The following is a 27805-nucleotide window of genomic DNA, read 5'->3' on the forward strand; positions in this document are numbered from 1 at the left end:
TTACATGTCTGACTTTTGCAATCCTCCTAAAATACTCAGTTGCCTTAATTTTTATGGCAGATTTTCACAGTTAGATCCAGGGAATGAAATCCTATTATTGAATAATGAGAGAACATGGATCCATTTGGGGTCTTTTTTTTTGTGGTCAGTTGGTGTTGTTCAGACTCTTCCCTCAATCCCCTACCCCAAAGTACTTTTTAAAAATGTGTTTAGCATCTTATTCAAGTGAAATTTTTACTTGTTATTCCTTCTGAGAAAAACTAAGGGAGGCGATATGTTCATGCAAGACTTTAGAAAATCAGTTATAAAAATGAAATGGAGTTTTCAAGTCTATAGAAACTTTAAATCAGACTGATAGAGAGTTCTTTCAGTTCTAAATCTGTGGGTACAGAGATAGTCCAAGTTGGACTCCTCCAAATGGTGACCTCCATCGCTATTGTCCTTTGGATTGGCAGGTGGTTGGGATGCAGGTTGGATTGGGTTGGGTTGGCGTATAGCTAAAGTCTAATAGGTAAGAAACTCCTTCTGTTACTAACAAGTTTGCCCAGGGTTGGTACTATGATTACTCTGTGACAGATTCCTGAGGGGGTGGGAGAGCAAAAATGGAAAGCAAAAGTAGGTATACCATTCTCATGTTAGCTCATCAACTGTGGTTGATGCTTATTTTGGCCAGAATGATATTACAGGTTTATCACTACCCTGTGCAAACGCCTCACCATGCCTTGCTTGCATTTAAAGTCCGACATAAACCCCGTAGGAGTTAAGCCTACACTTGGGCAGTAGGCGTTGGGGATGTTACTCAAAGGTGTGCAGGGTAGAGACTTTTACTGGGGGCAACAGGTCACTTTGTGTTGATCTGAAGTTTATTTGAAGCCAATGAAAGACGCAAAATGGGAGATGAAATATTGGTTTGAAAGGAAGAATGTTGATAAGACTCCAGCTACTGAAATCACTTTCAAGCTCCTGAGTTTCAGTATATTGGTGTTGGGTTCTTTTTCCTCTTTGTCATGTTATGCTATTGCTTGGATTGGAATGTGACTTCCGTCGTTCCTGACCGGAAGGTTGACACTGATCTTGCTGGGGAGGGAGGGAGCGGCAGCAAGCAGCCATGGGGTTGTAATTCTGAACAATTAGAGCACATAATCCCTTAATATCCTGTCTGGGGGAAAGGGGATGGGCAGAGCAGGGGGGAGGGAGGGGCGGGATTGTCCTAACTCTGACTGAACCGCCTTTTAGAAGAGAAATGGTACCCAAATATCCAATAACCCATGTAATACCATCCTTTGGCTAATACTGATTGCTTGTCAGCAATAAATACAAACGAAGGGAGCGATTCATAGTGATTAGAGAGCCAGCCTTGCCAGGAAGCCATTGGGTTCAGTCCCCTTTATGTCGTGTACTGGCTATGTGAGCCCAGCCAAGAGATGTCTCAGCGTCCCTAGGCAGCCCTCTAAGACTCTTTAAGCGGCTGATGCATCTACATTAGAAAAGAGATTTTTCCTCTCCAAGAGTTTCCCACGTACTGATGAAATCAAAGCCCAGAAGCCCCCAAATAGTGTGTCCTCTCCCTCAGTAAAGTTAAGGTAATATGTGCTTGGAAATATGGGGGTGGGCAATGAAGGGAAATCATAATGGTCTTGTGCTTCTCTGCCCCGCTGGTATTCTTTGCTTGCAGAGTGTGGTGGCTCCTTCTCCAGATGACATTTTGATATCTTTCTTGCCTCTTGCCCATATGTTTGAGAGAGTTGTGGAGGTAGGCACTGAGTTTATTTCAATTGCTTTTTTTTTGTTTTGTATGTTTGCTCAGTTATTGTCTTTTCACAGAAAGCAATTCCTTTGAACTCCAGTGACTCACACATTTCTTATTTACCACTCGCTCACATGTATGAGCAGTTAATGCTGGTAAGGAGATTGGGATCCAGTGTGGTATGGTATTGTAAATTAATGTCTTGCTTTGGTATCATGGACAGGACCCAGATTATGGAGAACAGTGTGGGTGCCACCCTTGTTTTTTCCCTATTACCAGGTGCAGAGTTCAACACATCTACCTTACTAGTTCACGGCCTCTCAATTTTTGGGTGTTTAAAAAGGAAATTTGATCTTTTGATCTGATTCTACCCACTCTTTTGACCCAGAAATTAAAGTCAATCAAAGTCAGTATAATTTTGTCCTTTTTTGGTTTCTGATAAGCCAAATTATTCAAGATTTGCCCTCATGTAGCATTTGAGGAAACCAGGTGGTAAATATGTAAAGTGAGTGTTGGACTTGAAATTAGGAAGACTTGAGTTCAGATTCTGCTTCAGGCACTTGCTAGCTATGTGACCCTGGGCAAGTCACTCATCTGTAAAGTGGAGATAATAATAAAACCCATTCCCCAGGGCTGTTGTGGGGATCAAATTAGATAACATGTATAAAGTACTTTACAGTACTTAAAAGTGTTAGATAAATGTTAGTTATTATTGGTCAAAATGTACAAATGGGCTTATTTTTATAACCACATTCTGGTTTTATTTGAGAAAGGGGAAAGTCCGTAAATAGATTTGGCAAGATTGCCTTGACATAATCGCATGGCTCAACCCAGTCATGGGTTGAATTGATTTCTCGGTTTCATTTTCAGTGTTACAAATCTGAGAGTAAGGAATCACATTAGATGCAGAGAGAAGTTAAGAGAATAGAGGAGAGCACTGCAGGTTTCAGTAACTACCCTGTCACTCTAGAGCAGTGTTTCTTTAAAGTGTAGTCCCTTCATGCTAAGGATCAGATTGGTCATTGGTAGCTGTCTTTAACCTGATTGCTAGCAAGTAGTAAAATGGGCCTGTTTTCTTAAAAAAAAAAATTTCTTTGGTGACCGTGTTTCAGACATGATGTACAATGGTTCTTAAAGGGTCATGCATGTGGAACTATAGAAGACACTTGGAAAATATTGTGTTGCTATTCAGTCATTTTTAGTCATCTTTGTGACCCCATTTGGGGCTTTCTTGGCAAAGATACTGGAGTGGTTTGTCATTTCCTCCTCCAGCTCATTATAGATGAAGAAACTGAGGCAAACAGGATTAAGTGACTTGCCCAGGGTCACACAGCTAGTCAGTGTCTGAGGGCAGATTTGAACTTGAGAAGATGAATCTTCCTGCTTCCAGGCGTGGCACTTTATCCACTGTGTCTCCTCACTGCCTGAAACAAACTATAGTGAATGAAAACCTGCTGAAATTTCTCTTCTGAATACAAATCGAGTTGTTCCTGAAGAGAGAAGTTAATTTAACTTGGGTGTATAGACTTAGTGAATGTAAGGGATAGATATGCAGTAGAATGTATCTCTACATGGCGAACACAACCTGCCCGAGACTCACTGAGGTTGAAAGCCTTTTAGAGATTTAAGGAAAAAAAAAGCTTATTATAGTAAAATAAATTCTAATAAACTTGAACTTTAGGTAATAGTTGAAATCATTAGGGTGAAGCAGTAGCATAGGGAGCTAAAATTTCCATTTGCTCCTCTCCACCCTCACAGTCTGTCATTTGAAGTATTGATCCTAACGAGGCCACACTTTTTCCCCCAAACTCTAGTCTGCAAAACATGAAAGCCACCTGGAACTGTACCAGAGGATAATGATAGCAAACATCACACAGCACCTCTCTCTTTACTTTCGTTTGAATGAAAATTAGTGTAAAAATGGTCACGCTGATGAGTCATAATAATTTTTGCAATTGTTTTTCAATATATATCTACATATATATTTTTCCCTTTCAAAGAAATCACATTTTTAGGAGTATGGATTACATATAGAACAATATGGAAGTATTTTTTAAAAATGTTTTGTTGAAGTTTTTTTGTCTTTACATCACAGTCATATCTTCCCCTGTTCTCCCTCCCCCCTCCCATTTGAACTCATGGCAAAAACAATTCAGCAGGGGCAGCTAGGTGGCTCGGTGGATAGAGTACTGGCCCTAAAGTCAGGAGGACCTGAGTTCAAATCTGGCCTCAGACACATAACACTTACTAGCTGTGTGACTCTGGGCAAGTCACTTAACCCAAATTGCTTCACATACAAAAAAAAAATCAGCAGAAACATCTGCTTCACGGACCATACCTGAAATAATATGCACTATTGTGTACTAGTAGACCCCTATTACTTTACCATGAAGGATGGTATCATTTTCTTACAACCTCCAAGGCAAGGTACAGCATCTTCAACTAAAACCAAAAAACAAACAAGTATCTCTTCTTCTAATAAATAAAACAAAATGTGTCCCAGTTCCAGTTCTTCTCTACCTTAAGGATTGTATTAATCCTAAAATATATCACCTAATATTAGGATAGCCCCAAAATTTTAACCAAAAATTCTTATCCAGGCATACCCTCATTTCGTAATATTTCAAACATGCACAGATTTCATGGGTGTGAGGATTCACTTCATCACTGAAGACCATAATTGCTTGTTGTCTATAGTAGATATTTTCATAAACTGTAGCTAAGAACATTCATCACCTAGTGGGTGCCCTCCTGATAATGAGCCTTTCTGGACTTAGCTAGGCCCAAAGTTGGACTCTAGAACACAGCCCATTGCCCACCTAGCCCCTAAAGCCACAACAGCTTCTAAGTCTTTGCCAGGTCCTGCAGAGTCCTTCAGAACTACCTACCACCATTTACACCACTCTGAGGTATCAAAGGACTTCAATGGATGTCAATATTTACAATATTAAACTAATGTTCTGACCCATGTTATAGAGGCCTCAGAGACCATCTTGTTTAAACCCCTCGTTTTATAGATGAGGAAACTGAGACCCAGAGAGATTGTCAGGGTTCTCAGGCTCTAGGGCAAGTGTTCCTTTCATTGTACAGATAGCTCATTTAAAAAACAAACAAACAAACAAACAACCTTACAATATATCAAGCTCCACAATAATTATGCCCTCCAGCCAGATGTAAAAAATTCTGTATTATTTCACCTATTTTTATATTTTTATGGCATAGCAGTGAGCAATCCTAGATGGGATGTGGCTGGGTTAGAGAATTTAAAGGTATTTGGAACTTGGTGGCCAAACTGAAACTGGGATGATCTCACCAGAAAGTCAGCCAGTTCCTGAATCCATGCCTTCCTATTCCTTCTCTCCAGTGTGTAATTCTCTGTCATGGAGCTAGAATTGGATTCTTCCAAGGAGATATCCGGTTACTTATGGATGACCTCAAGATGCTGCAGCCTACCATCTTCCCTGTGGTTCCAAGACTGCTGAACCGGATGTTTGACAGAGTAAGTTCAAGTGTATTCAGGGGATTTGGAATGGGGGAAACTTTAGCTCCAGGGAGGATGGAGTCTTTTGCATGGAATAGTGTTGAAATGCCCTGAAAGATGAGCATGGAAAAGCAAGAAGCATGTATTAAGTGCTTACTCTGTGCTAATCAGTGGGAATACATATGCCAGTAAAAAGGAAGATATTCCCTGCCCTCAGGGAGCTTACATCTTAATGAGAAAGACAGTGCGCAAAAGGGAGCCAAAAAAGAAGGGAAGGGGATTTAATGAAGGGTGTTCTGTTGAAGGCTGAAAAGCCAGGGGGCGAATGAAGGTTGGCCAGACTGGGCTGCCCCCCAAAATGGAGGCCCAAATACAGGAGGAACTCCCAATGGGAGAAGGTGGCTAACATGGTGGAGGAGGCATTCCAGGGGGAGGGAGGAGTCCTCAGGAGCCCAGGGATGTTCCAGGATGTGACAGCGGCTGAGGAGGCATGATAGCAAAGCCTGGAAAGTCAGAAGCAGAGCCACAGGGAGGAATGAAGATGGCAATCAGACGTGAACGGTGCCCGCAATAGCTTTAATAGCAGGGGAGGAATTATTGGCTGTATGTTCATTGTAAAACTCAACTTCAAATTAAAATGCTATACAAACCCTTTTCTATACGAGGGTGAGTCTTCAAGCCATTTTGTGGAGCAACCTGGTAACCATTACTGGACTTGTTAGATATTTGGACAGGCCAACACAACGATGAAACGGTGGATCCTGGACTTTGCTTCCAAGAGGAAAGAGGCAGAACTCCGAAGTGGCATAATTAGAAACAACAGCCTATGGGATAAAATTATTTTCCACAAAAATTCAGGTAATAACTGGACATGGAACAATTTCTCTTACGGCTTAAACTAGCCAGGGTCCAAATTTCTAAAGGGGCTTTTGAGGAGGAGGATAAAGAGGATGAGAGGGGTGTGTGTGTGTGTGTGTGTGTGTGTGTGTGTGTGTGTGTGTGTGGTTTTATTCCTTGGATATGTAAATTTTGAAATTCAGTCATTGGCATGGAGCTAGAAGGGACCTCAGAGCCCATCTTGTCTGGAGCTTCTTAAACTTTTCTTACTCAGGACCCCTTTTCACATTTTGGCAGCCTTTATTGGCATTGTGAGGCCTGAGGACATGCACCGTGCAAAATGCGCATACTGTGTGTTTAGAATCAAGGCTGTAATGAAGTTGCATTTTGCAGCACAGGCAAGTGCTTGCCAGAAACACCTGGGATTCATGACATGTTTGATTTTTAATTAATTTTTGGTCATTGCCTTTTCAGAAACCTTAAACGGTTGCCATATTTTTCACAACCCCATATGGGGTCACAATCCACAGTTTAAGAAATACTGAATTTGTCCAACTTCCTCATTTTACTGAGACCCAGGGAAAAGGAGTCACCTACCCAGGATCATATAGGTAGAAAGCATCAGAGGTGTTCCCTTAAACCCAAGTACTTTGATTCTACTGCTCTTTCCATGGTAACAGTAGCAGTAGTAGTACTAGTAATAGTAGTAGTAGTGTTTTCTTGACAAAGATACTCGAGTGTTTCACCATTTCCTTCTCCAGTTCATTTTATAGGTGGAGAAACTGAGGCAAACGGGGTTAAATGACTTGCCTAGGGTCACACAGCTAGTAAGTGTCTGAGACCAGATTTGAATTCAGGAAAATGAATCTTTCTGACTCCAGGCCCTGGCCACTGCACCACCTAATTGCCTCACAGGTTTTATAGGGTGTCCCCAAAATCTTAAAGCTTCACTAAGACTTTTGAGGCATCCTGTATTATACATAATCATTTTATAGATGAGGTTGAAATTCAACCAAACAATTATTTAGTGTCTGCCATGTGCCTGGCACCATGCTAGGCACAGGGGATACAGATACAAAATGAAAAACAACCCCTGCCTTTGAGGTTCTATTTCCAACATATAAAGAGTTTAAAGTATCTAGATAGGAATTGGTGCTGCAGGACTGAAGCTTGGGAGAGAGGTTAGGGCTGGATATATGGAACTGGAGATCATTGCCATAGCAATGATCATTGAGCCCTTGGGGGCTGATGAGATGACCAGAGGTACAGAAAAAGGAAGAAAGAGGCCACAGACCAGCCTGCCTGGGAGGTGGGCTGGGGACGGCAATCCAGCAAAGAAGACTGAGGAGGAGTGGTCAGTCAGGCAGGAGGGAGGAGAACCAGAAGACAGCAGCATTTCAAAAACCCAGGGGAGAAGGTGTGTCCCCTGGTCCCACACACAGAGCTCGCTAGTTAGGAGAGGTGTCATCATTTGAATCCTGACTCTGGGCCCAGCGTTCATTCTCCGTGGCCTTCTGGATTGTCTGACATCTGTGACATCTGTCACAGTAGTCTAAGCACAAGTTTGCCTTCGGAGAACAGAATTGGAGCTGTGGACGGGGCACTGGTTCAGAAGAGGCTTAAGTGCATTAGAAAAATTCCTAACAGTGCTCAGAGATAAAATGCAGGTAGCATAAATTCTCAGATGGTCACCCAACATCCTTTTTCTTTTTTCCTTCTCTACCCCTTTAAGGCAAGTCTTGGAGGGAAAGTAAGGTTAATGGTCACTGGAGCGGCTCCTGTATCACCAACTGTCCTGACTTTTCTGAGAGCAGCACTTGGATGTCAGGTACGTTGTTGAATGCGTGTGTGTGTTTTGTTCCTTGCTTGGTGGGTAGCATTTTATTTGAAGGTTTTGTGGCTGGAAGAAAAGAAAAATATTACAGCAAACGTGGGGAAGGGTTATGCATGTTGTCATTCCTAAGGGTCCAGTCTTTGTATCTTTCGTATGCACATGCCATTCTCCACCTTGGTTAGTGGCACTCACTCTTTAGGCACAGTTGGGCTTAGCGTGGTCTTGACCCGTGGAACAGAAAACCCCTATGTGCCCTTTCCCGCAGAAGCGTGTCTCTGTGCCCTCCTCTCCTTGGTACACCATTTATGAATGGGACATTCACATCTGCCATCCTGACCATTGAAAGTCTTTGTTGTTTGTTCAGTAGCAGGGATTGTTGTACTTTGAAGTAAGGGAGTTGTCTTTGTCTTTCATAATAATAATGATAGCTGGCACATATAATACTTTGAGATTTACAAAATACTTTTTAATGTGTTATCTTATTTGATCCTCACAACAAGCCTGTGAAGCAGCTGATAATCTTATCCCCATTTTACAGATGACAAAATTGAGGCATTAAAGAGGTGCAGTAACTTGCCCAGTGTCTAACAGCTAGTAAATGACTGAGGTAGGATTTAAACTCAGGATTTCCTGATTCTGAGTGTAGCACTCCCTCTGCTCCAGCACCTGATTGCCCATCCGGTACTCAAAAGGCCTGGCCCACCTTTTCATGGAGCCTGCATGGCTGGGACTGGTCTCCACAGGTGACCAGGAGAGAATTTCCTAGTGTTCACCTCAGAGATCCATGGGAAAATCGTGAGGTGCCACCATTTCTCGTAGATAGGTGCAACTCTCATTTCTTTACCAAGAAACCTTAAGTTTTTGTGTGATCTGGACTCCCTGGAAACCATTTCTTTCTTTGATGTCTAAATCTTCAGATTTCTTTGTTGAGGGACCCTTTTTTGGGACTCTTTGTCACAACATGTATGAGTCTTCCACTCAGATGGATGTGAACTCTGAAGCTAATAGAAACGTTGCTTAAGAGCTAGGTCGGGTTAGGGTTATTTGTATCAAAATTGAGATTTGAACCCAGGTCCTTTGAGTCCAGAGGCAGTGATCTTTGTTCTTAATTACAATGATTAGCTGTATGTATATATGTTTATACATATGGGTATATCTATATGTGTATATATCAATAGACAGATAGATGGATGAATGCTGTATTTTGTCATGGAGTATTCTGTGGGGTAACCCAAACAGAATTCATATGTGAGGAATGGCCCTATTTCATACAGACTGTTAAGCTATGGAATTGATCTTGCCACAGTGAGCAGAACCACTTAGTATAAATAGTTCAAGGTTGTGGGCATTCGTTAGACTTCCTAGAAGAGGCTTTCCTTCTCAAAGGAATACGTTGCAAATATTTGTGCTTTTAAAAAAAATGAAAGAAAGAAAGGAAAAATGTTTTATTCAACTTTTTGTTTTTGTTGAGATTGCTATTAAGTTTAGAATAAAAGTGAAACAAAAGTAAATAAAATTAAGTTAAACAAAGTTGTAAATAGTTTGAGGTTTATAGTTCATGGAAAAGGGGAAATATAAATTTTACAAAACAATAATTTCTTAATGATGTGTCCCTTCTAGTCTCTCTTTCATATATAAACTTGTATTGTGTTGTTTTTAATGTCATATCCCATATATAGAAATATATGAAGACATTAGGCCATAGTTGTATAGCTAGAAGAAGGAATTTTAGACTCCATCTAGTTCTGTCTCTTCATTTTACAGATGAGTAAACTGAGGCCCTTAGTGCTTCCCCTCCCAGATCGTCCTTATCATCATTGTCTTCTTCTTCTTCCTCCTCTTTTTCCTCTTCACCATTCTTTGCCTCATTTCTTATCAGGCCTTATTCACTGAATAGGCATCAAGACCTTAGCTTGAAAAGGCCAAGGTCTCCCACTGCATCCAGGGCCATCTCCTGTCATCCTGATCTATATCTTGCCACTGGGCCCAGATGGCTCTGGAGGAGAAAGTGAGGCTGGTGACTTTAATAGCCCTGCCTCACTTAAATCCAGTTCACTTGCATGTCATGGCATCACCTCCCTGATGTCATGGTCCTCTTCCAGAACGAAGGACAAAGAGCAGCAACCTCAGCAGCAGCAAACTGAGGCCCAGGCAGTTGCTAAAGTGCTTCAAAGACCCACAGGTGCACTGGTGTGGGTCCTCCCTTTGCCATGTGATAAACATATACCTCACTCATTTTATTCAGCTCTTCCCCAGTTGTTGCACAGAAGCTTCCAGTGTGTTGTTAATACAGATTAAGGCCTAATAAACGTTTTTGTACAGCCAGGACCTTTTTCCTCTTAATATCCTCAGAATGTAGTCCCAGTAGTGAGACAGTTGATCAAAGGATATTTTCATTTTTGTTATTCTTCTTTGATAATTGCCATATTGTTCTCAGAAAAAAAATTAGCGCCTACTCTGCTCTAGAAATGGCGTTAGATGTTAGTTTTGCACTTGTTTTCTCGGTGTTCATTTTTTTTAAAAAAAGATTTGAAGGTATGTAAAATATCAGCTTTATTTCAATAATTATTAACCATAAATGGCTAATTTAAAATTTACACAATGAAATATCAAATTATTTAAATGATGTTTCCTTGTGACTGCTACTTCGTTTAACATATTGACACTATCTCACTGTTTATTCTGATGGGCATATAGAACAAACCTGAGCAGCAGATCAACTTGTCAGAAGTTATTACTGTAATGTATTTTAGAACTCGAGTTGTTGTTTAAATAGACAAAAGTATAATTCAATATAGCTGATTAGCTAGGGAAAACATGGAGCCTTAATAGCACATGGCATGCGTTCTTTTGTAGAAATTCTCGTGTCTTTAATCTTATTTTAGAAAAATTAACACAATCAAATTTCTCAATTTAAAGCAAGGATTATTAACCTAGGGTCTATTAATAAAAAAAAATTTTGATAATTACTTCAATATAACTGGTTTCCACAAAATCCTATTCATTTTATGCATTTAAAAACATTTCTAAAATGAGATCTAAAGACTTCATCACAATAACAAAGGAATCTATGATGCAAAAATGGTTAAAAATTCCATTCAATAGCATTGTCTTTGTTATTTTTTCAAGTGTTTGCTTTGTATAGTATTTCAGAGCCAGTTACTTTATACTGGCCAATACTTTATAGCCAACATTTCTAAACTTTTTTTTGCTCCTGACTTAACTCTGGTAATGATTAAGCAAGACTGGCAGCCTTGGGAAACTCAGCAGGGTCAGGAAATTATTCTGTGATGGTGTGATGCAGGGCTTCTTAACCTTTTCTTTGTCTTGGACCCCTCTGGCAGCTTAGCTATGCCTATGGACCCCTTTGCAGTTCTTTTTTTTTTCTTCTTTTTCCCTTTTCTTTTTTCTTTTAGCTAGGCAATTGGGGTTAAGTGACTTGCCCAGGGTCACACAGCTAGTAAGTGTTAGGTGTCTGAGGCCGGATTTGAACTCAGGTTCTCTATCCATTGTGCCACCTAGCTGCCCCCTACGGTCCCCTTTGCAGAAGAATGTTTTTAAAGGCCTAAAATAAAGTCCATAGGGTATACACTTACCAAAATGTACATTTTTTTAAAGTTCACAAACCCCAGTTGAAGAACTAATGAGTTGTTAGCAGGTTTGACTCGATGGGTAGATCAGAGGAATGTCATAGGCATATATGTCTATCTATAATGGGGTAGGCAGAAGCCAGGCCTTAATTAAGGGCACACTGAAGAATGACTTTTGGCATCCTCATTATGCTGAATTAATCAGTCTCTGCCACAGCCATCAGAACTGGCCTTGAGGAAACACCAGGGTGACATAGTCTAAAGCAGTCGTTCTCAAAAGAACCAGCCATTCATGACTCTCTTCCTGCAAATCACAAAATTGCTTGTCATACAGCTGGTTTTCTGTCTTGTGTGAAAGGCAGCCATGATAGCTGCCCTCCTACAGATAGGAAGAATAAAAACACGTGTCATTGGCTAATTGATTGAGCAGATTGTGCCTTGCCCCCTTTTTTATATAATCTCATCAAGCACTTTTTTTTTTAAGTCCATGAATCTGAGAATCCGGGAAAGGGTGTTTGACCTGTCCATTTCTCCTCCCAATATGTCCCTGGCAGGTCTGCCTATCTCTTCTTTCCTCTCTCGGATCCTAAATCGGCTTATGTTAAAGTCTTTAATTGAGGTACCTGTTTGATAACAAGAAAAAAGCCCAATGCACAATGCAGACATGGGCACCTCTGACAGAGAATTACCTGGGACAGAATCAGGACTTAAAGTCGATACACACACACATACACACACACACACACACGTACACACATATCAGTGTGTGTGTGCTTATGTATATGTACACAAACACATAAATAGGTATATATGTATACATATACATATTATACACACAGACAGACATATCCTTTCTTCGCAGTGGTCAGGTGGAAATTAAACTCAGATTAAGGGCTGACTGGACTAACCTAAGGCATGTCCACAGACACTTAGGGGTTGGTCGAACATGGCCACTTTCAGTAATGACATAAAACTTTTGCTACCAACAAATAACTTTGAATGCTTTTGATATTGTAGTTCTATGAAGGCTATGGACAAACAGAATGTACAGCTGGATGTTCCTTGACGGTGCCAGGAGACTGGACAGCTGGTATGGTTGTACTTCTCATGATCTCTCTAATATTTTAGTTGATCAGAGATTTAGCTGGGGGACCCCCCCCCTGACTTCTATGTATATTGAGTCTTTGACCAAATAGTTTGTAGCCAGCTGAACTGTAAAGTGGCTGCTGTGACATCTGAAGTGAGTTATGCCAGTCTCGCTTTGTGGGCCTTAACTTCTCCCTACACTTGTGCCTTGAAGAAAGGGATGGGCCATCTCTCATCCTTGTCTTTCGCTCACTATGGAGCTCACTGAGTTATGTATGTGTAGGAAATTAAAGGAGCTTTGAGGGATGGCAGGTAGGGAACTTCCCAGGGTGAAAATCTAGTCTGCCAGATCACAACTCCTTGCACTTAGTAGAGCAGAGTTCTACTTCAAACTTAGCCTAAGGCTAAGTTGCCTAAGGTTAAGTGATCTACTCTGGGTGGTACAGTTAATCAAGTGTCAGACATACGACTTGGAAACTTTGGAGTCTTCCTGACTCTACCACAGCAGACCCCTTCTCATATATGCAGATGTACATACATGTGTATACATGTGGCATATATATGTACGAGGTTACATACAAATACATCCCTCAGTTATCATCATAGAGTATTTGTGTGTATGTACGCCTAATGTTTATGCATATGCATGTATATATGCATAGGGAAAGCGGAATAAATGTGTTGAATATTGTTGAATACAAAATATTCATGGTCTTATTGACCCTCAAAGATTACTTCTCAAAAAACTAAATCAGTTATCTAGTAAGTGCTCTGAAGTTATAAACACAAACTTAGGATTTTTTAACGTGGTATCTGGTTAGGTTTTTTTAGTCTTTTGGTCAAGTTATTGGCCTTCCACAAAACATTCTAAATGTCTAGCCCAGAAAGGTTTGCAAAGGGGCTTCCAGCTCCTCCAGTTCTAGACCTGAAGCTGTTTTTTGTGTAGGGGGAGAGGTTGTAAATATAGACGTTTTGAGTTGGAAGAGCAGCTTTTAGCTTAGAGAGGATGTGAGTTCTAACCTCCACATTTTACAAATGAGGAACTGAGGCCAGAGGTTAAGTGACGTGTCCAAGGTCACATAGCCAGTATCTGGTCTTCCTGACTTTGAGGTCAGCATAGTCTCTATTATACTACAACAGAATACGTACATACATATACACATATATACAAAACATTCTTGAAAATGTATGTTTATGTGTGTGTATAAAATTTATGTATACACAGTGTGTGTGTTTGTGTGTGTGTGATCTCCTAGGTTATAGGCTCTTCAAGAGCAGGGACTATGTCTTTTAAATTTTTCTCTCTCCCTCAGTGCTTAGCATAATGAATTATGCTTTTTCTTTTTTCAGCCCATGACCTAATCGTATAAAGGAAGTCCCTGATCTGGAAACTCCTACCTATACTGATTAGCAACTAATTTATAACTTAGAGCTTTAGAGAGTTACCCAGGAAAACAGATGTTCAGTGACTTGTCTATGGTCATACACAGCATGGCAGCATTTGAAAAACAAGATTTCTGATCCTGGGGCCCATGAACTTTTTAAATGAATGAATGAATGCTATTCAACAAACAAATAAATAAATAAATAAATAACTGTTTCAGTATAATTAATCTCCTTTGTAATTTTGTGTATTTTTCTTTATACACTTAAACATTACTCTGAGAAGGGGGTCCAGAGGTTTCACTAGACTGCCAAAGGGGTTTGTGACCCAAAAAAAGATGAAGAACCTCTGATCTAATGCCACACCCCTCCTAGCTTTACTAATTACTATAGTGGACCCTTAATAAATGTGTTGGGCAGCTAGGTGGTGAAGTGGATAGAGTGCCAGGCTTGGAGTTAGGAAGACTCATCCTTCTGAGTTCAAATCTGGCCTCAGACACTTACTAGCTGTGTGATCCTGGGCAAGTCACTTAACCCTATTTGCCTCAGTTTCCTCATCTGTAGAATAAGCTGGAGAAGAAAATGGCAAATCACTCCAGTATCTCTGCCAAGAAAATCCCAAATAGGGTTTCAAAGAGTCAGCCACAACTGAAATAACCAAACAACACTAAATGTGTTGATTGAATGTTGTTGAATGCAAGTTCTTGAGCCAGGTGCCAAGGGGATGGTGGCCAGTCCCAGATGAGTGATCATTATTTCATTTGGTATATAGGCCACGTTGGTGCTCCAATGCCTTGCAATCTTATAAAGCTTGTTGATGTAGAAGAAATGAATTATTTGGCTGCCAAGGGAGAAGGAGAGGTGAGTAAATTTGTACTGACTGTTCATCCCTTGTCTCCTTTCATCATTCCTGACTTTCAAGAGAAGACAGCTGCATGTCGGAACTTTTAGGTTTAATCCAATTGAGGATTCTAGAGTGAAACACTTAAGATTGTTTTCTTTTTTTTAATTTTGATTTATCAACAGTCACTTCCATATGCTTTTGAGTTTAAAATTTTTCTCACCCTTCCCAAGACGGCACACAATCTGATATAGGCTATACATTTACATTCCTATTAAACATATTTTCACATTAGTGATGTTGTAAGTAAAAATTAAAACCAATAGGGGGAACTATCAGAAAGAGGAAACAAAACTCAACAGAAGAGAAAAAAAAAAGATAGCAATTCAACTTCCATAGTTCTTTCTTTGGATGTGGATAGCATTTTCTATTACGAGGCCTCTGGAGATATCTTAGATCCTTGTATTGCTGGGAAAGGTTAAGTTTATCAATATTAGTCATCGCACAACGTGGCTGTTGTTGTGTACAACGTTCTCTTGGTTCTGCTCCCTTCACTCAGCATCAGACCATACAAGTCTTCCCAGGCTTTTCTGAAGTCAGCCTGTTTATCATTTCTTATAGCATAATAGTATTCCATTACATTCATATACCACAACTTGCTCAGCTGTTCCCCAATTGGTGGGCATCCTCTCAATTTCCAATTCTTTGCCACCACAAAAAGAGCTGCTGTGAATGTTTTTGTACATGTGGGTCCTTTTCCCATTTGTATGATGTCTTTGGGATGCCTTTGCTTTTAAATTAGTAGGAGGGAGACACTGTGGGTATCGAGGAGAAAAGCTATGCAGTGATGGCTCTGTTCTTCCCTGTGAGGCAGCAGGAGAAGAGCTGGACCCAGGGGCTTGTAGAGCCTGGAGGCCTCCAGCGTATTGTCCTTGGAGCCTAGGTCCTAATTGTCCTAGGTACCAATTAATGAATTTCTTACAGATTAAGTAATGAGATCCTAATGACCTAAAAGTACTTTCTTGGGAATTTGGGGCCAGGAGTGAGTCAAGGACTAACTACCCTTAGCCCTAAGCATTATGACCAGAGCCTACCCAGCAGCTTATCTGTTACTGCTTCCAGCCAGGGCTGGTAGCAGGGAAGATGGGACCCCAAGATCCGAGGTTGGCCTGATCTCCTTGTAAAGTACTTCTCTGGCTTTGGAGTAGGCAACAGAGTAAAAACTTCCAGCTGTTGTGAAAAACATTTTTTTTCCTTTTCAGAAAAGTCTTATTAAATCTCATGAGTTCAGCTTTATCTCTGCTTTAGTAATTCAAATTATGGCATTAATGGTATGAAAATCCCCCTTTTCTCAGATATGTGTGAAAGGGCCAAATGTATTTAAGGGCTATTTGAAGGACCCAGCAAAAACAGCAGAAGCTCTGGATAAGGATGGCTGGCTGCACACAGGAGATATTGGGAAATGGTTACCAGTAAGTAAATCTCTCCTCTATTCTCTAATATTTTACTCCAAAATGAGGTGGGGCAGGGCAGAATCTGCTGGGTAATCATCATTCATCTCATGTTTATCACCCATTCCTGTCCCCGTTGAATCCTCCCTTATAACAAATGGAAAGAGTGAAACAAAAATAGCCAATATATCTGAGAATGTATGCTACATTCTGCCCCTTTAATCTCTCTTTCTCACATGTTTCATTTTCTATTCTCCAGGGCCAAGATTAATTATCACAATTATCTGGCTTCCTTTTAGGGCTCTTTTTACTTACATTTTATAATCATTTTCTGGTTCCCATTTTTCTGAGCATCAGTTCACATAAATCTCCTCGTGTTTCTCAGAATTCTTCACAGTCGTCATTTCTTACAGTACAGTAATATTCCATTACGTTCATATGCCACAGTGTGTTCAGTCATTTCCTAAATTGATAGGCATTCAGTTTGTTCCCAGGTATTTGCTACCACAGAAAGGCTGGTATGAATATTTTGGCATATACTGCACCTTTCATTCTGTTTTGAACTCCTTGGGGTATGTGGCCAGTAATAATAAAAATAATAATGATGGGGATGATGACTAACATTTATATGTGCCAGGCTCTGTGCTTGTCACTTTCAGCACTGTGGTTTGATCCTCACAACAACCCTGAGAGGTAGGTGGCAGTTTTGCCCCTCTTTTACAGATGAGGAAACTGAGACAAACGGCAATGAGGTTACTGGGCCAAAGGGTATTAAAGCTTGAGTCACTTTTTTCTTCCAAAATTCCAAATTTTATCCCGAATGATTGGACCAATCCACAGTTCCAGCTACAGTTCATCAACACACCTGTGTTTTCCCACAGCCCATCCAACAGAGATCATTTCTGCTTTTTGATGTCTTTGTTGATTTGCTGATTAAGTTTGAGGTCAGAGTGAAGGTTTTAATGTGTGTTCCTCTTATTGGTGATTGGGGGCACATTTTTGGATGGTAATCCTTCTGAAAACTTCATCACCTTTGACCACTTTTTCTGTTGGGGAATAACTTGTGGTTCTCTGTGTGTGTGTGTGTGTGTGTGTGTGTGTGTGTGTGTGTGTGTGTGTGTGTGTATAATCTTAATCTTAATATTTCTTTGGGGAAAGAGTTTGGGCAAATAACTTCATTGATGTTGGGAACTCTTGGCCAGTAAGTTCCCCCATCAGTGCAGATCACTTGAGTGTTCTGCATCTCACACTCTTAGGGGGTTTCTTTCGGGGGCACTGAGATTTATCCCACATCACATAGTGTCCAAGGAAAGACTTGAACCCAGCTCTTTCTGACTCTAAGGCCCTCTCTTATTATGTCACACAACTTCTCACTTCTTTGTATCAACAGAGGTGAAATGTATTTTTATAGAATGCTTGTTGTCCTGCTTTAACTACATTCCTGTGATCCTTCTTATTGACACTTGGGGTTGTCATAAAGTGAAGGGACCTAGGGGAAGAAATATTTTTCAGAATGGCCAGAGGTATGGGCAGCAAGAAATACGAGGTTACTCATCCTTTTAAAGGTAGTGAAGGTGCTTCACAGAGCAGGCTAGTTGGCTCTTTCCTGACTTTATCTAAGAAGTATTGGGTATAAGACACATTCTAGAAGCCTGATGATGGTGATGAAGCCACCCATCTATTGCCAGAGAAGAGTACTCTGATCCAGATATAAGATGGATTAAATTGTGGGTTCTGCTCCTGGCTCCATCCCCAACTGTAGCTATATAACCATGGACAAGTCAGCATCTCTAGATCTCATTTTCCTCATCTGTACGGTGAGGTAAGGGATGTAAGGTTGGGGGCTAGGGCAGGGAAACAAACACCTAGACTGAGGTGTTAAAACTCTCGGCCCATAGGCCGCATAGCACTTCTGAATGTGGCCTGAGCTGGATTAAAATGTAATTGGGAAATATTTAACAAACTAAATAAAGATACAATAAAATATGGATAATGTTAATTTATGGCTTCATAAGTCAGTGAGTGGTCCACAGGGATCCTTATGTATGGTTTAGTGGCTTCTGGTTGAGTTTGGCACTGCTGGTAATAGTAGACAGCAGGCTGATCCTGGAATCAGGAAGACATGGGTTCTAGTGCCACCTGACTCTGGCAAGCGATGCACAGATGAGTCAGTCAACCTCTCTGGTCTCAGTTTCCTCATCTGTAAAATGAAGGGATCGTTCTAGATTGCTTCTAAGGTCTTTTCTAGTTCTAGAACTGTGATATTCTCCGTTCTTCCAGTTCTAAGATTATGTAACTGTTCTCTCTGATTCTCTAAATAGTGTATTTGGGAATTTAAGACAGAATAGCTTCGGGAGATGTAAAAAGAAGAGGCCTTGTCATCGGCCCTCTTCTTGTAGTTGAGGTCAGGCATCCCCTTTATGGCTAGAGTACTTGGAGCTCTTGATATCTGATCCTGAAACCTCATGTTAAATTGGATATGGAAATCATGACTCCTCTTCCCCTCAGGCCCTGGAATCAGATGGGCCAGTATTGACTCAGTAGATGTGCTCGAGTCGAATACAGATGAGAGGATAGTAATGCTGCTAAATTGTGGCAAGGGGCTAGTGGTTTCCATGTCAGAGCTCTCTCTTTCGTGGGTGCAAATCCTCTTCTTTCTTCTCTCCTATCCAGAATGGTACCTTGAAGATCATTGACAGGAAAAAACATATATTCAAACTGGCACAAGGAGAATACATAGCGCCTGAAAAAATCGAAAACATCTACCAGCGAAGTGAGCCTGTTGCTCAGGTGTTTGTACATGGGGAAAGCTTACAGGTGTGTTCTCTGAGCCGCCATATTTGTGTTTTAATGCCTACAGCTACGAAGCAGTGGGAGCAAAACAGCCGCTAAGGCTCTTCTATACTTCATTTACAGTTAAGTCAGGGGCAAAAATGGACGCTTGGATTGTATTAAGCCCAGGAATCTAAAATGCTCAGCACCAGCCTTTGGAAGCCTGCCTCCTGAGTGATTAATGGGCAGGTGTGACAAGGCCTCCTGAAAGCTGATTCTCTATCAGCTTTACACCAAAGCCCTCAATAAGCAGAGGGATTGAAGAGGAACGGTTAACCGGGTCACAGTTTTTTGTGAGAAGTAGGAAGGGTTTGAACACTGTCTCTGCAGATCATTGCCCAATGGGGCTTTGAGCCTTCACTCACAGTCAATACCATTGATAAAATCAGTGCTTCCTCAGCAAAGATCTTGTCATTCAGAAATAAAAGTGGGGATTTCCTTTAGATTCAAGTAAATTGAGGTTTTAGTAGCATTCTGTTAGCGTGTATGGTTCGGGATTCTCCCATACCATCATGGATGCTCAGGGACTCCCGGACAAGGTATGATTGTAATTGATTTGTGTTATGTGTGTGTTAAAGGCATTCCTCATAGCTATAGTGGTACCAGATGTGGAGACACTGGCTCCCTGGGCCAAAAACAAGGGCTTCAGTGGATCCCATGCAGACTTGTGCAAAAATAAGGTAAGCATATAACAATGATAATGATAATAGCTAACACATATAGCATTCATTGTATGCCAGGCACTGTGCTAAGCACATTACAAATATTATCTCATTTGACTCTTCCAACAACCCTGTGATATAGGTACTATTAATATCCCCATTTCATAGTTGAGGAGACTGAGACAAGCAGAAGTTAATTAACTTGCCCAGGGTCACACAGCTAGTAAGTGTCTGAGGCTGAATTTGAACTCGAGACTTCCTGACTCCAGGGCTAGAGCTCTATCCTCTCTACCGCCTAGCTGCCGTGGTCCAACAGAGCTAGGTTCATGCCCCATCCTACCTCCCCCATTTTGTTTTAGATACTCTTGTTTTAAAAATGCAGTTTTTATACTTTGCCTGCTCCTTTGCCGAGGTGGAGCGCCTTGCATGTGAAACATTACACATAAAAAAATATCTGATGTTGTATGTAATTAGTTTTACTGAAGTATTTCTTCTTTTTTTTAAAAAAATTCATTTATATAGGGATTTTTCACATATAATATATATATGTTACACACATATTTGTTATAAGGGATTGCTTTCTAGGAGGGGGATGGGAAGGAAACAATCATTTATTAAACACCTACTATGTGCAAGACACTGTGATCCTCATTTGATCCTCACAACAACCTTTCCAGGTAGGTGCATTTTACAGTGGAAAGAAATTGAGGTTAGGTGACTTGACCAGGGTCGCACAGTTAGTAAGTATCTGAGGCTGGATTTGAACTTAGGTCTTGTGGATAGAGCCAGCTAACTGGCTAGGGAAACGGGGAATCTAGGGCAAGGTAAAGACGAGTGATAGCAATGCAAATATTTTTAATACAGTCTTTATTTTGTTGCCTTAATAGGATGTCAAAAAAGCAATCCTTGAAGACATGGTGAGGCTCGGGAAAGAGGCCGGTCTGAAGACTTTTGAGCAGGTGAGGCTTGAGTAAAGGTTTCTGACTCTGCCTTTGGAGGTTTTGCTCCAGATGTCATTACATAAGATTGGATTTTGTAATGAAGGCTTTATTGAATTAAATTAATAACAGTGGCTGTGAATTAGTTACCCGGTAACATTGCAGAATCTTTTGGAACCTCCAAAAAGATTAGTTACTACCCTCCATCTAAGACAGAAATACTTTTTTTTTAATTAATTAATTTAATTTTAGTTTTCATTAATCACTTCCATAAGCTTTTAAGTTTTAAATTTCTCTCCCTTCCTCCTCACCTCCCTTCATAAGACAGCATGCAATCATAGGCTCTACATGTACATGCTTATGAAACACATCTAAGACAGAAATTCTTAACGTTTTTGTGTCCTGGGCCACTCTGGTGTCTGGTGAAGCCTGTGGACCCCTTCTCAGAGTCATGTTTTCAAATGACAGAGTAAAATACACAGGATTATGAAAGGAAACCAGTTGTCCAGGGTATCTCCAAAGCCTTGATGTGATTTAAAACTCCTTAATAAAGGGTCCACAATTTGAGAGCTTTAAATTCTACTAAGACCCTCTGTGGAACCATAGTTATCAAAATATTAAAAATGCAAGTTCATGGATCTCAGGTGAAGAATCCCTGGTCTAAGACAATCAGGTATAGCACCCCCTGGAGAAAGAAGAATGAACTACCCATGTAGCTGGTAGCACAGTGGCTAGTGAAGCCACTTCATTCAGGAAGTGAAGTGAATAATTGTTGTTGTTTGCTCTGCATTGGACAAGTGGCTTTAGCTGCCCCCTCATTGCTTTTGTTATTTCTTATTTCCAGGTCAAAGGCATTGCTCTCCACTTGGAATTATTTAGTGTGGAGAATGGCCTTCTGACCCCAACACTGAAGGCAAAGAGACCAGATCTCCGGAAATATTTCAGGTCACAGATTGATGAACTCTATTCTACTATTAAGATTTAATATTGAGGAAGATAGCTTGGACAAAACATAACCGCACACCTCTAAAAGATCTACTTCTACTGTTGGCCTTCATATTGGTAATTTTGACTACAGCAAACATAGGGAAGGAGGCTTGTTTGGACGGGGTTCTTGACATAGGAATTTTGAAGGAAACAGAACACTGCCTTACTGTCACCTTGTGTTGCTGACCATTTTGTGGTGATACACAATTTCCAAAATGAGCCTTAAATTGTACAGGGCGACTATATACCTGATAAGTTATTTGGGACTTCCTCAGCCCAAAAGGACGGTGTTGACTCTTCTCTTCTGACCTTAACCAAGGAACTAGGGCTTCCCTGTTTCTGAAAGGTCGGATGTTTGATACGTTCTCTGCGGTTGTCTACTCCAAAGGGTACATGGTACACTAGAGGCAAAGAATCCTTTTAAAAATGACAAACACACACACAGCAGTGGGGTATACCATAATTCATCCAAATATTATTTAAGCCCCTTTTTCTCACCCTTATTTGAATGAGGGTTATGGAACTTTCTCTCCCTTATGCCCTACCCCCAGGGTCACCCCAACCCAGATAAGAAGGAAATATCTGAACTTTACTGTTTTGAGGTTATGGTTCACTGTAAATCAGGACAAGTGCAACTGAGCAGATTTGGGGTCACATATGAATGTCCTACAGAGTATGGACGTGAATGTAAAGCAGAAGGCCACCAACAGAGTGCTTTCCAGATCTCTCTCCTTCCCATCCCTCCCTCCAGTAACAAATCTGCCTTAGACTCGGCCACGAAGACAAGAATTTCAAGGATATACATGCCATCAGTGGCAGGCTCAGCGGGGATGACCTGATAACTGTACACCTTATCTCTACACTGCACTAGCCACTCTTTCTGTATAATGGCCAACGGGTTTTTAATGTAGTTTTCAAATCAGAATACCATGCTGTGATTCTTTTTTTTTTTTTCATTTCCCAGAATAAACCGTCTTGTACCAAACATATCACTTCAGAGGACAGAGGGAATGCATATACTTGAATACTTTTGTGTTGAAATGGAGGGAGTAATTGATAGGAATGGGCCCATCTCAGAATTCTACTCATGATTTCTGTAAAATGTGTTCAACAAGCCAGAATAAATGCTAATTAATGGGGGGATATATAAATCTGGGGGCAAAAAAACCACAATTTTTCCTAGGAGTAACTCCTGAGGGGCTTTTATTCTAATTGGGGAAATTGGCACAATTTCAATTATTACAGGTCTTGGCCACATTTGAATGAATTAAGTTGTCATTTAAAGTGATTCTGTTTCTGTTTTTTGGATACATGGGATTATATGTAATATTCAAGCACAATAAAGTTTGCACTAAAGAGATGTCATTGTAATAACACTACTTGGTAGCCTAACTTCATAATGTGTGCTCTTAATTGCACAAATATCTAAGTCGGTAATTTGTCACATTGGAGTTTTGGATGTTTGCTTTCAGTGTTGGCTATTTCTATGTTTTATAAACCAAAACAGAATTTCCAAAAAATAACAAAGGAAACCAAAATAAATATTTCTGCATTTCATGTGAGTGAAGTGTCTTTTTTTTTTTTTTGCTCTAATGTCATAGTTGCTCTAAAGAGGCATGATAGGGAGGCCTTCCCCTCTCCACTTTAGTGAGTTGTATGCCCACTATAATTTTTTCCATTCTCATTGACCATTAACAGCTTTATGACACTTAGAATAACTGACCTTGACATCTGGTCATAATGTCATTGGCAAAGACCTAACATATGTTGAACAAAAAATAGCAAGTGTCGGTCTGAAAAATGGCAAATATTTTATTACAATGTTGTTTCCCCCAAGATGGCGTTTTGTTGGGATTGGTTGACAAAGCATGCCTTTGGTGCTTTGCTCTTGGTGGCTATCAAAGTGGTAACAATGCCCTTTCTTCTCCCTTCCCTTCCCTTCAGTTACTTTTTATTTTTATGCTTTTGATTATGTTTGTCCACTCCTGGTTTCTCTCCAATAGCCTCTCCTCTTCTTCCTGTTACTTATTTATAGCCTCTTTGAATGTTTATTTTTGTTGGGCAGTGACACTCTCATTAACAATTCCATGGGGGACCAAGCTTTCCTTGTGATGAAGGAGGTTTTTTTTAAAACTTCATAAGTCATGCAGAGCTGGGCAGGGACATATGGTACATCTCAGCAGCCATGTTCCCACTGCTGTGCTCTTGGACAGTTAGTGTAGAGGAAAGAAATACCTTCCCAGGAAACCTTTGTTCTTTAGTTTGAATTTGGGGTACAACAGAAGCAGCTCTGAGAAGGATTACACACTGTCCCCAGCTTCTGTTGCTGTGTTTTTCCTTCTGTTCTTTAAATACCTAGGTACTAAGTCATTCTGCTCTGTAACCACTTCTAGGCTCAGATCTTTTCTGCTAGCCGTCATTTATATTCATTTCAGTGATTTTGTGGGAATGACTCTTGGAACAGGACTTCTTAACTTCAGGTCTGTGAACTTTTTTTTTCAGTAATTGTATTTCAGTATGTTCAGTGTTCTTTGTCATTCTATGTGTTTTATCTTATGTACTTTATAACATTATTTAGAGAAAAGGTCCATATGTTTCATGTGACTGCCAAAGCATCTGCCACAAAAGCTTCAAAAATCCCTCCTGTGAAATGGACATTTTTAAAGGAGTTAAAGGAGTTGTCGTTCAGTTGTTTTAGCCCTGTCCAACTTGTCTTAACCCCATTTGGGGATTTCTCGGCAGAGATACTGGAGTGGTTTGCCATTTCTTTCTGCCAGCTTATTTTACAGGTGAGGAAATCGAGGCAAACAAGGTTAAGTGATTTGCCCAGGGTCACACAACTAGTAAGTGTCTGAGGACAAATTTGAAGTTAGGAAGATGAGTCTTTCTGACTCCAGGCCCAGCACTCTATCTATTATGCAACCTAGCTGCCCTAAAGGAATTGTAGGGGGTCAGCAACACACGTGGATTCATACGGCTGAATTTGGATCTACACCCAGAAAATTATCATCCTCTACATATCCTTTAACTCAGCTACACTGCTTCCAGGACTCTACTTCCAAAGACATCAAAGAAAGTAGAAAAGCATCTATATGTGTAAAACCTTTATAGTGATTCTTTTCATGGTAGGCAAAATTGGAAGCTAAGGGGGTGTCCATCTATTGGGGAATGGCTAAACAAATTGTGGTATAGAAATGGAATAGGATATTATAGTGCCATAAGGAATAATTGAAGAGAAGTTTCAGGAAAAACTAGGAAGACCGTTATGAACTGATAGAATGCCAGGCCTGGAGTCAGGAAGATTCATCTACATGAGTTCAAACCTGGCCTCAGACGCCTACCATCTGTGTGGCCCTGGGCAAGTCACTTAACCCATTTGCCTTGTTTCTTCATCTGTAAAATGAGCTGGAGAAGGCAATGACAAGCCTCTCCAGTATCTTTGCCAAGAAAACCCCAAGTGGAGTCATGAAGAGTCGAATACAACTAAAAAACTAGAAGAACAATTTATACAATGATAACATTTTAGAGAAAAACAACTTTGAAAGACTGTAGAGCTCAACACAATGATAAAACATGAGTGTGAAAAAATAAAGATGAATACACCATTTGTCTCTTGCATTTTTGGACATGACTGGGGGAATTTATTTTGCAGAACTACAAACCTATGTATTGGCAGCTTTATTTTTTGTGGGGTTTTTTAATTTGCTCAGGGCGGGAAGAGAGATATTGAAGGGGGCTTTTAAAATGCTTGCTAATTGAAATTTATTATTCGTATGGTAGGTTTAGAGCTGGAAGGGACCTTAGAAATCATTCATTTAGTCTAACCCCCTTATGAATTAGGAAATTGAGGCTCAGAGAGGTTAAACAATTTCCTAAAGGCCAAATGAGCTGCTGTTTCAACCCAGATCCTCCCACTTTAAATTTTTCTAAACTTTGCTCTTACCTCCTAGCCCACAGCCTGAGGCAGGAATTAATACCATCATCTTAAGGCTATTTGGTGGTAGTAAGTGTGAATGACAGAGTAAGCCAGATCGAAGGAAAGGAGGGTAGTTAGGTGAGTTGGATAGAGTATGGAACTTGGAGCCAGAAAAGTGCCCCAGAGCATGGAAGACTTTCTCAGAGTGGAACACTAACGTTGGAAAATGGATCTATGAACTCTCCAATGTGGTTACTTTTCTCCAGGGATGCAGATGGCAACAACACTCCACCCCTTCGCCCCCACCATGCCTGCCCATACTACTCTTTTTTTTTTTAAATTTATCAACAATCACTTCTATAAGCTTTTGAGTTTTAAACTTTTCTCCCCCTCCCGCCCTCCCTACCTCCCTCCCCAAGATGGCATGCAATCTAATATAGGCTATACATATACATTCCTATTAAACATATTTTCACATTAGTGATGTTGTGAGTAAGAATTAGAGCCAATAGGAGGAACCACCAGAAAGAGGAAACAAAACATAACAGAAGAAAAAAATAGCAAATAGTATGCATCAATCTGCATTCAAACTCCATAGTTCTTTCTCTGGATGCAGATAGCTTTTTCCATCATGAGGCTTTTGGAGATGTGTTAGATCCTTGTATTGCTGAGAGGGGTTAAGTCTATCAAAGTCAGTCATCACTCAATGTGGCTGTCACTGTGTACAGCGTTCTCCTGGTTCTACTCACTTCACTCAGCATCAAACCGTACAAATCTTTCTAGGTTTATCTGAAGTCTCCCTGTTCATCATTTCTTATAGCACAATAATATTCCATTACATTCATATATCACATTCACAATTGTGATTACTGTGTCTTTCTCTCCATCCTTCCCCCCCATTTATGTTTTTTCTTTTTCCTTTCTCCTTTTCCCTGCTCACTAATGTTTTGCTTTTGACCACTGCCTCCCTCAGTTCTACCTCCCTTCTATCAGCCTCCTCCTTTTTCTTTCCCCTTTTCCCTCCTACTGCCTATAGGGCATGTTAGATTTCCATACCTGAGGTATGGATGTAATGTGATGTAATTTACCCCTGTCTGCCTCCTTTCCTTTTCTCTCAGTACATTTTCTTAGTTAGATCAGATTAATTCACTTACTTGGATCCATTTAACCTACTTGATTAGATTTTTTTTTATCATTACATCAAAGTCAATTTATATCCACCCGTTTTATGTATACCCCTTTAACATGGTATAATAACAATACAATTCTCAAGAGTTACAATTGTCATCTTCCCTTGCAGAGATGTAAACAGTTTGCCCTTATTAATAACACATTGTTTCTTTCTGTCCCATTTACCTTTTTATGTCTCTCTTGAGTCTTGTATTTGAAAATCAAATTTTCTGTTGAGCTCTGGTCTTTTTATCAGGAAGGTATGGAAGTCCCCTATTTCATTGAATATCCATCTCCTCCCCTGAAAGATCATGCTCATTTTTGATGGGTAGTTAGATCCTTGGTTGTAATCCAAGCTCCTTTGCCTTACAGAATATCATATTGCATGCCCTTTGGTATTTTAATGTAGAAGCTACAAGGTTCTGTGTAATCCTGACTGTGATTCCATGATATTTAAATTGTTTCTTTCTGGCTGCTTGCAGTATTTTCTCTTTGACCTGGTAATTTTGGCATTTGGCTACTGTATTCCTTGGTGTCTTCAATTTGGGATCTCTTTCAGGAGGTGATTGGTGGATTCTTTCTATGGCTATTTTACCCTCTGGTTCTAGGACCTCAGGGCAGTTTTCCTTTATGATTTCCTGAAAGATACTGGCCAGGCTCTTTTTTTCATCATGATTTTCAGGTAGACCAATAATTTTTAAATTGTCTCTCCTGGATCTATTTTCCAGCTCAGTTGTTTTACCAATGAAGTATTTTATATTTTCATCTATTTTTTCATTCTTTTGTTTTTGTTTGACTGATTCTTGCTCTCTCATAGAGTCATTAGCCTCCATTTGCTCAATTCTAATTTTTAACAAATTGTTTTCTTCTGTTAGATTTTGTACCTCCTTTCCCATTTGGCCAATTTTATTTTTTAGGGACTTGTTTTCTTCCGTGTACTTTTTTTCCAGTTGGCCAACTGTATTTTTTAAGGACTTGTTTTCTACAATTCATTTTTGCCCTTCCTTTTCCAAGCTGTTGCCTCTCTCTTGCATACCTCTCATTTCTTTT

General features: G+C 40.2%; 1 protein-coding gene across 2 annotated transcripts in view; it reads left to right on the plus strand.

The window, feature by feature from the left end:
* The window catches only part of ACSL1 (acyl-CoA synthetase long chain family member 1), a 59660-nt gene extending 36434 nt beyond the window's left edge, over window positions 1-23226 (plus strand). The window contains exons 10-20 of one of the 2 annotated variants that reach the window (XM_021007592.2): window positions 1676-1753; window positions 5112-5246; window positions 5951-6080; window positions 7793-7893; window positions 12507-12579; window positions 14731-14819; window positions 16155-16271; window positions 18924-19067; window positions 19661-19762; window positions 20632-20703; window positions 21527-23226. In XM_021007592.2, coding sequence (XP_020863251.1) covers window positions 1676-1753; window positions 5112-5246; window positions 5951-6080; window positions 7793-7893; window positions 12507-12579; window positions 14731-14819; window positions 16155-16271; window positions 18924-19067; window positions 19661-19762; window positions 20632-20703; window positions 21527-21667 — 1182 coding nt within the window. In that variant the 3' untranslated portion in view covers window positions 21668-23226. Of the gene's footprint in view, window positions 1-1675; window positions 1754-1824; window positions 1903-5111; window positions 5247-5950; window positions 6081-7792; window positions 7894-12506; window positions 12580-14730; window positions 14820-16154; window positions 16272-18923; window positions 19068-19660; window positions 19763-20631; window positions 20704-21526 lie in introns of both variants that reach the window. The other variant, XM_021007593.2, reaches the window with a different exon arrangement.
* Window positions 23227-27805: the final 4579 nt, after the last annotated feature.

Source organism: Phascolarctos cinereus, unplaced genomic scaffold (genome assembly GCF_003287225.1).
Source record: "Phascolarctos cinereus isolate Bilbo 61053 unplaced genomic scaffold, phaCin_HiC Scaffold_9;HRSCAF=440, whole genome shotgun sequence".
Taxonomy (NCBI): domain Eukaryota; kingdom Metazoa; phylum Chordata; class Mammalia; order Diprotodontia; family Phascolarctidae; genus Phascolarctos; species Phascolarctos cinereus.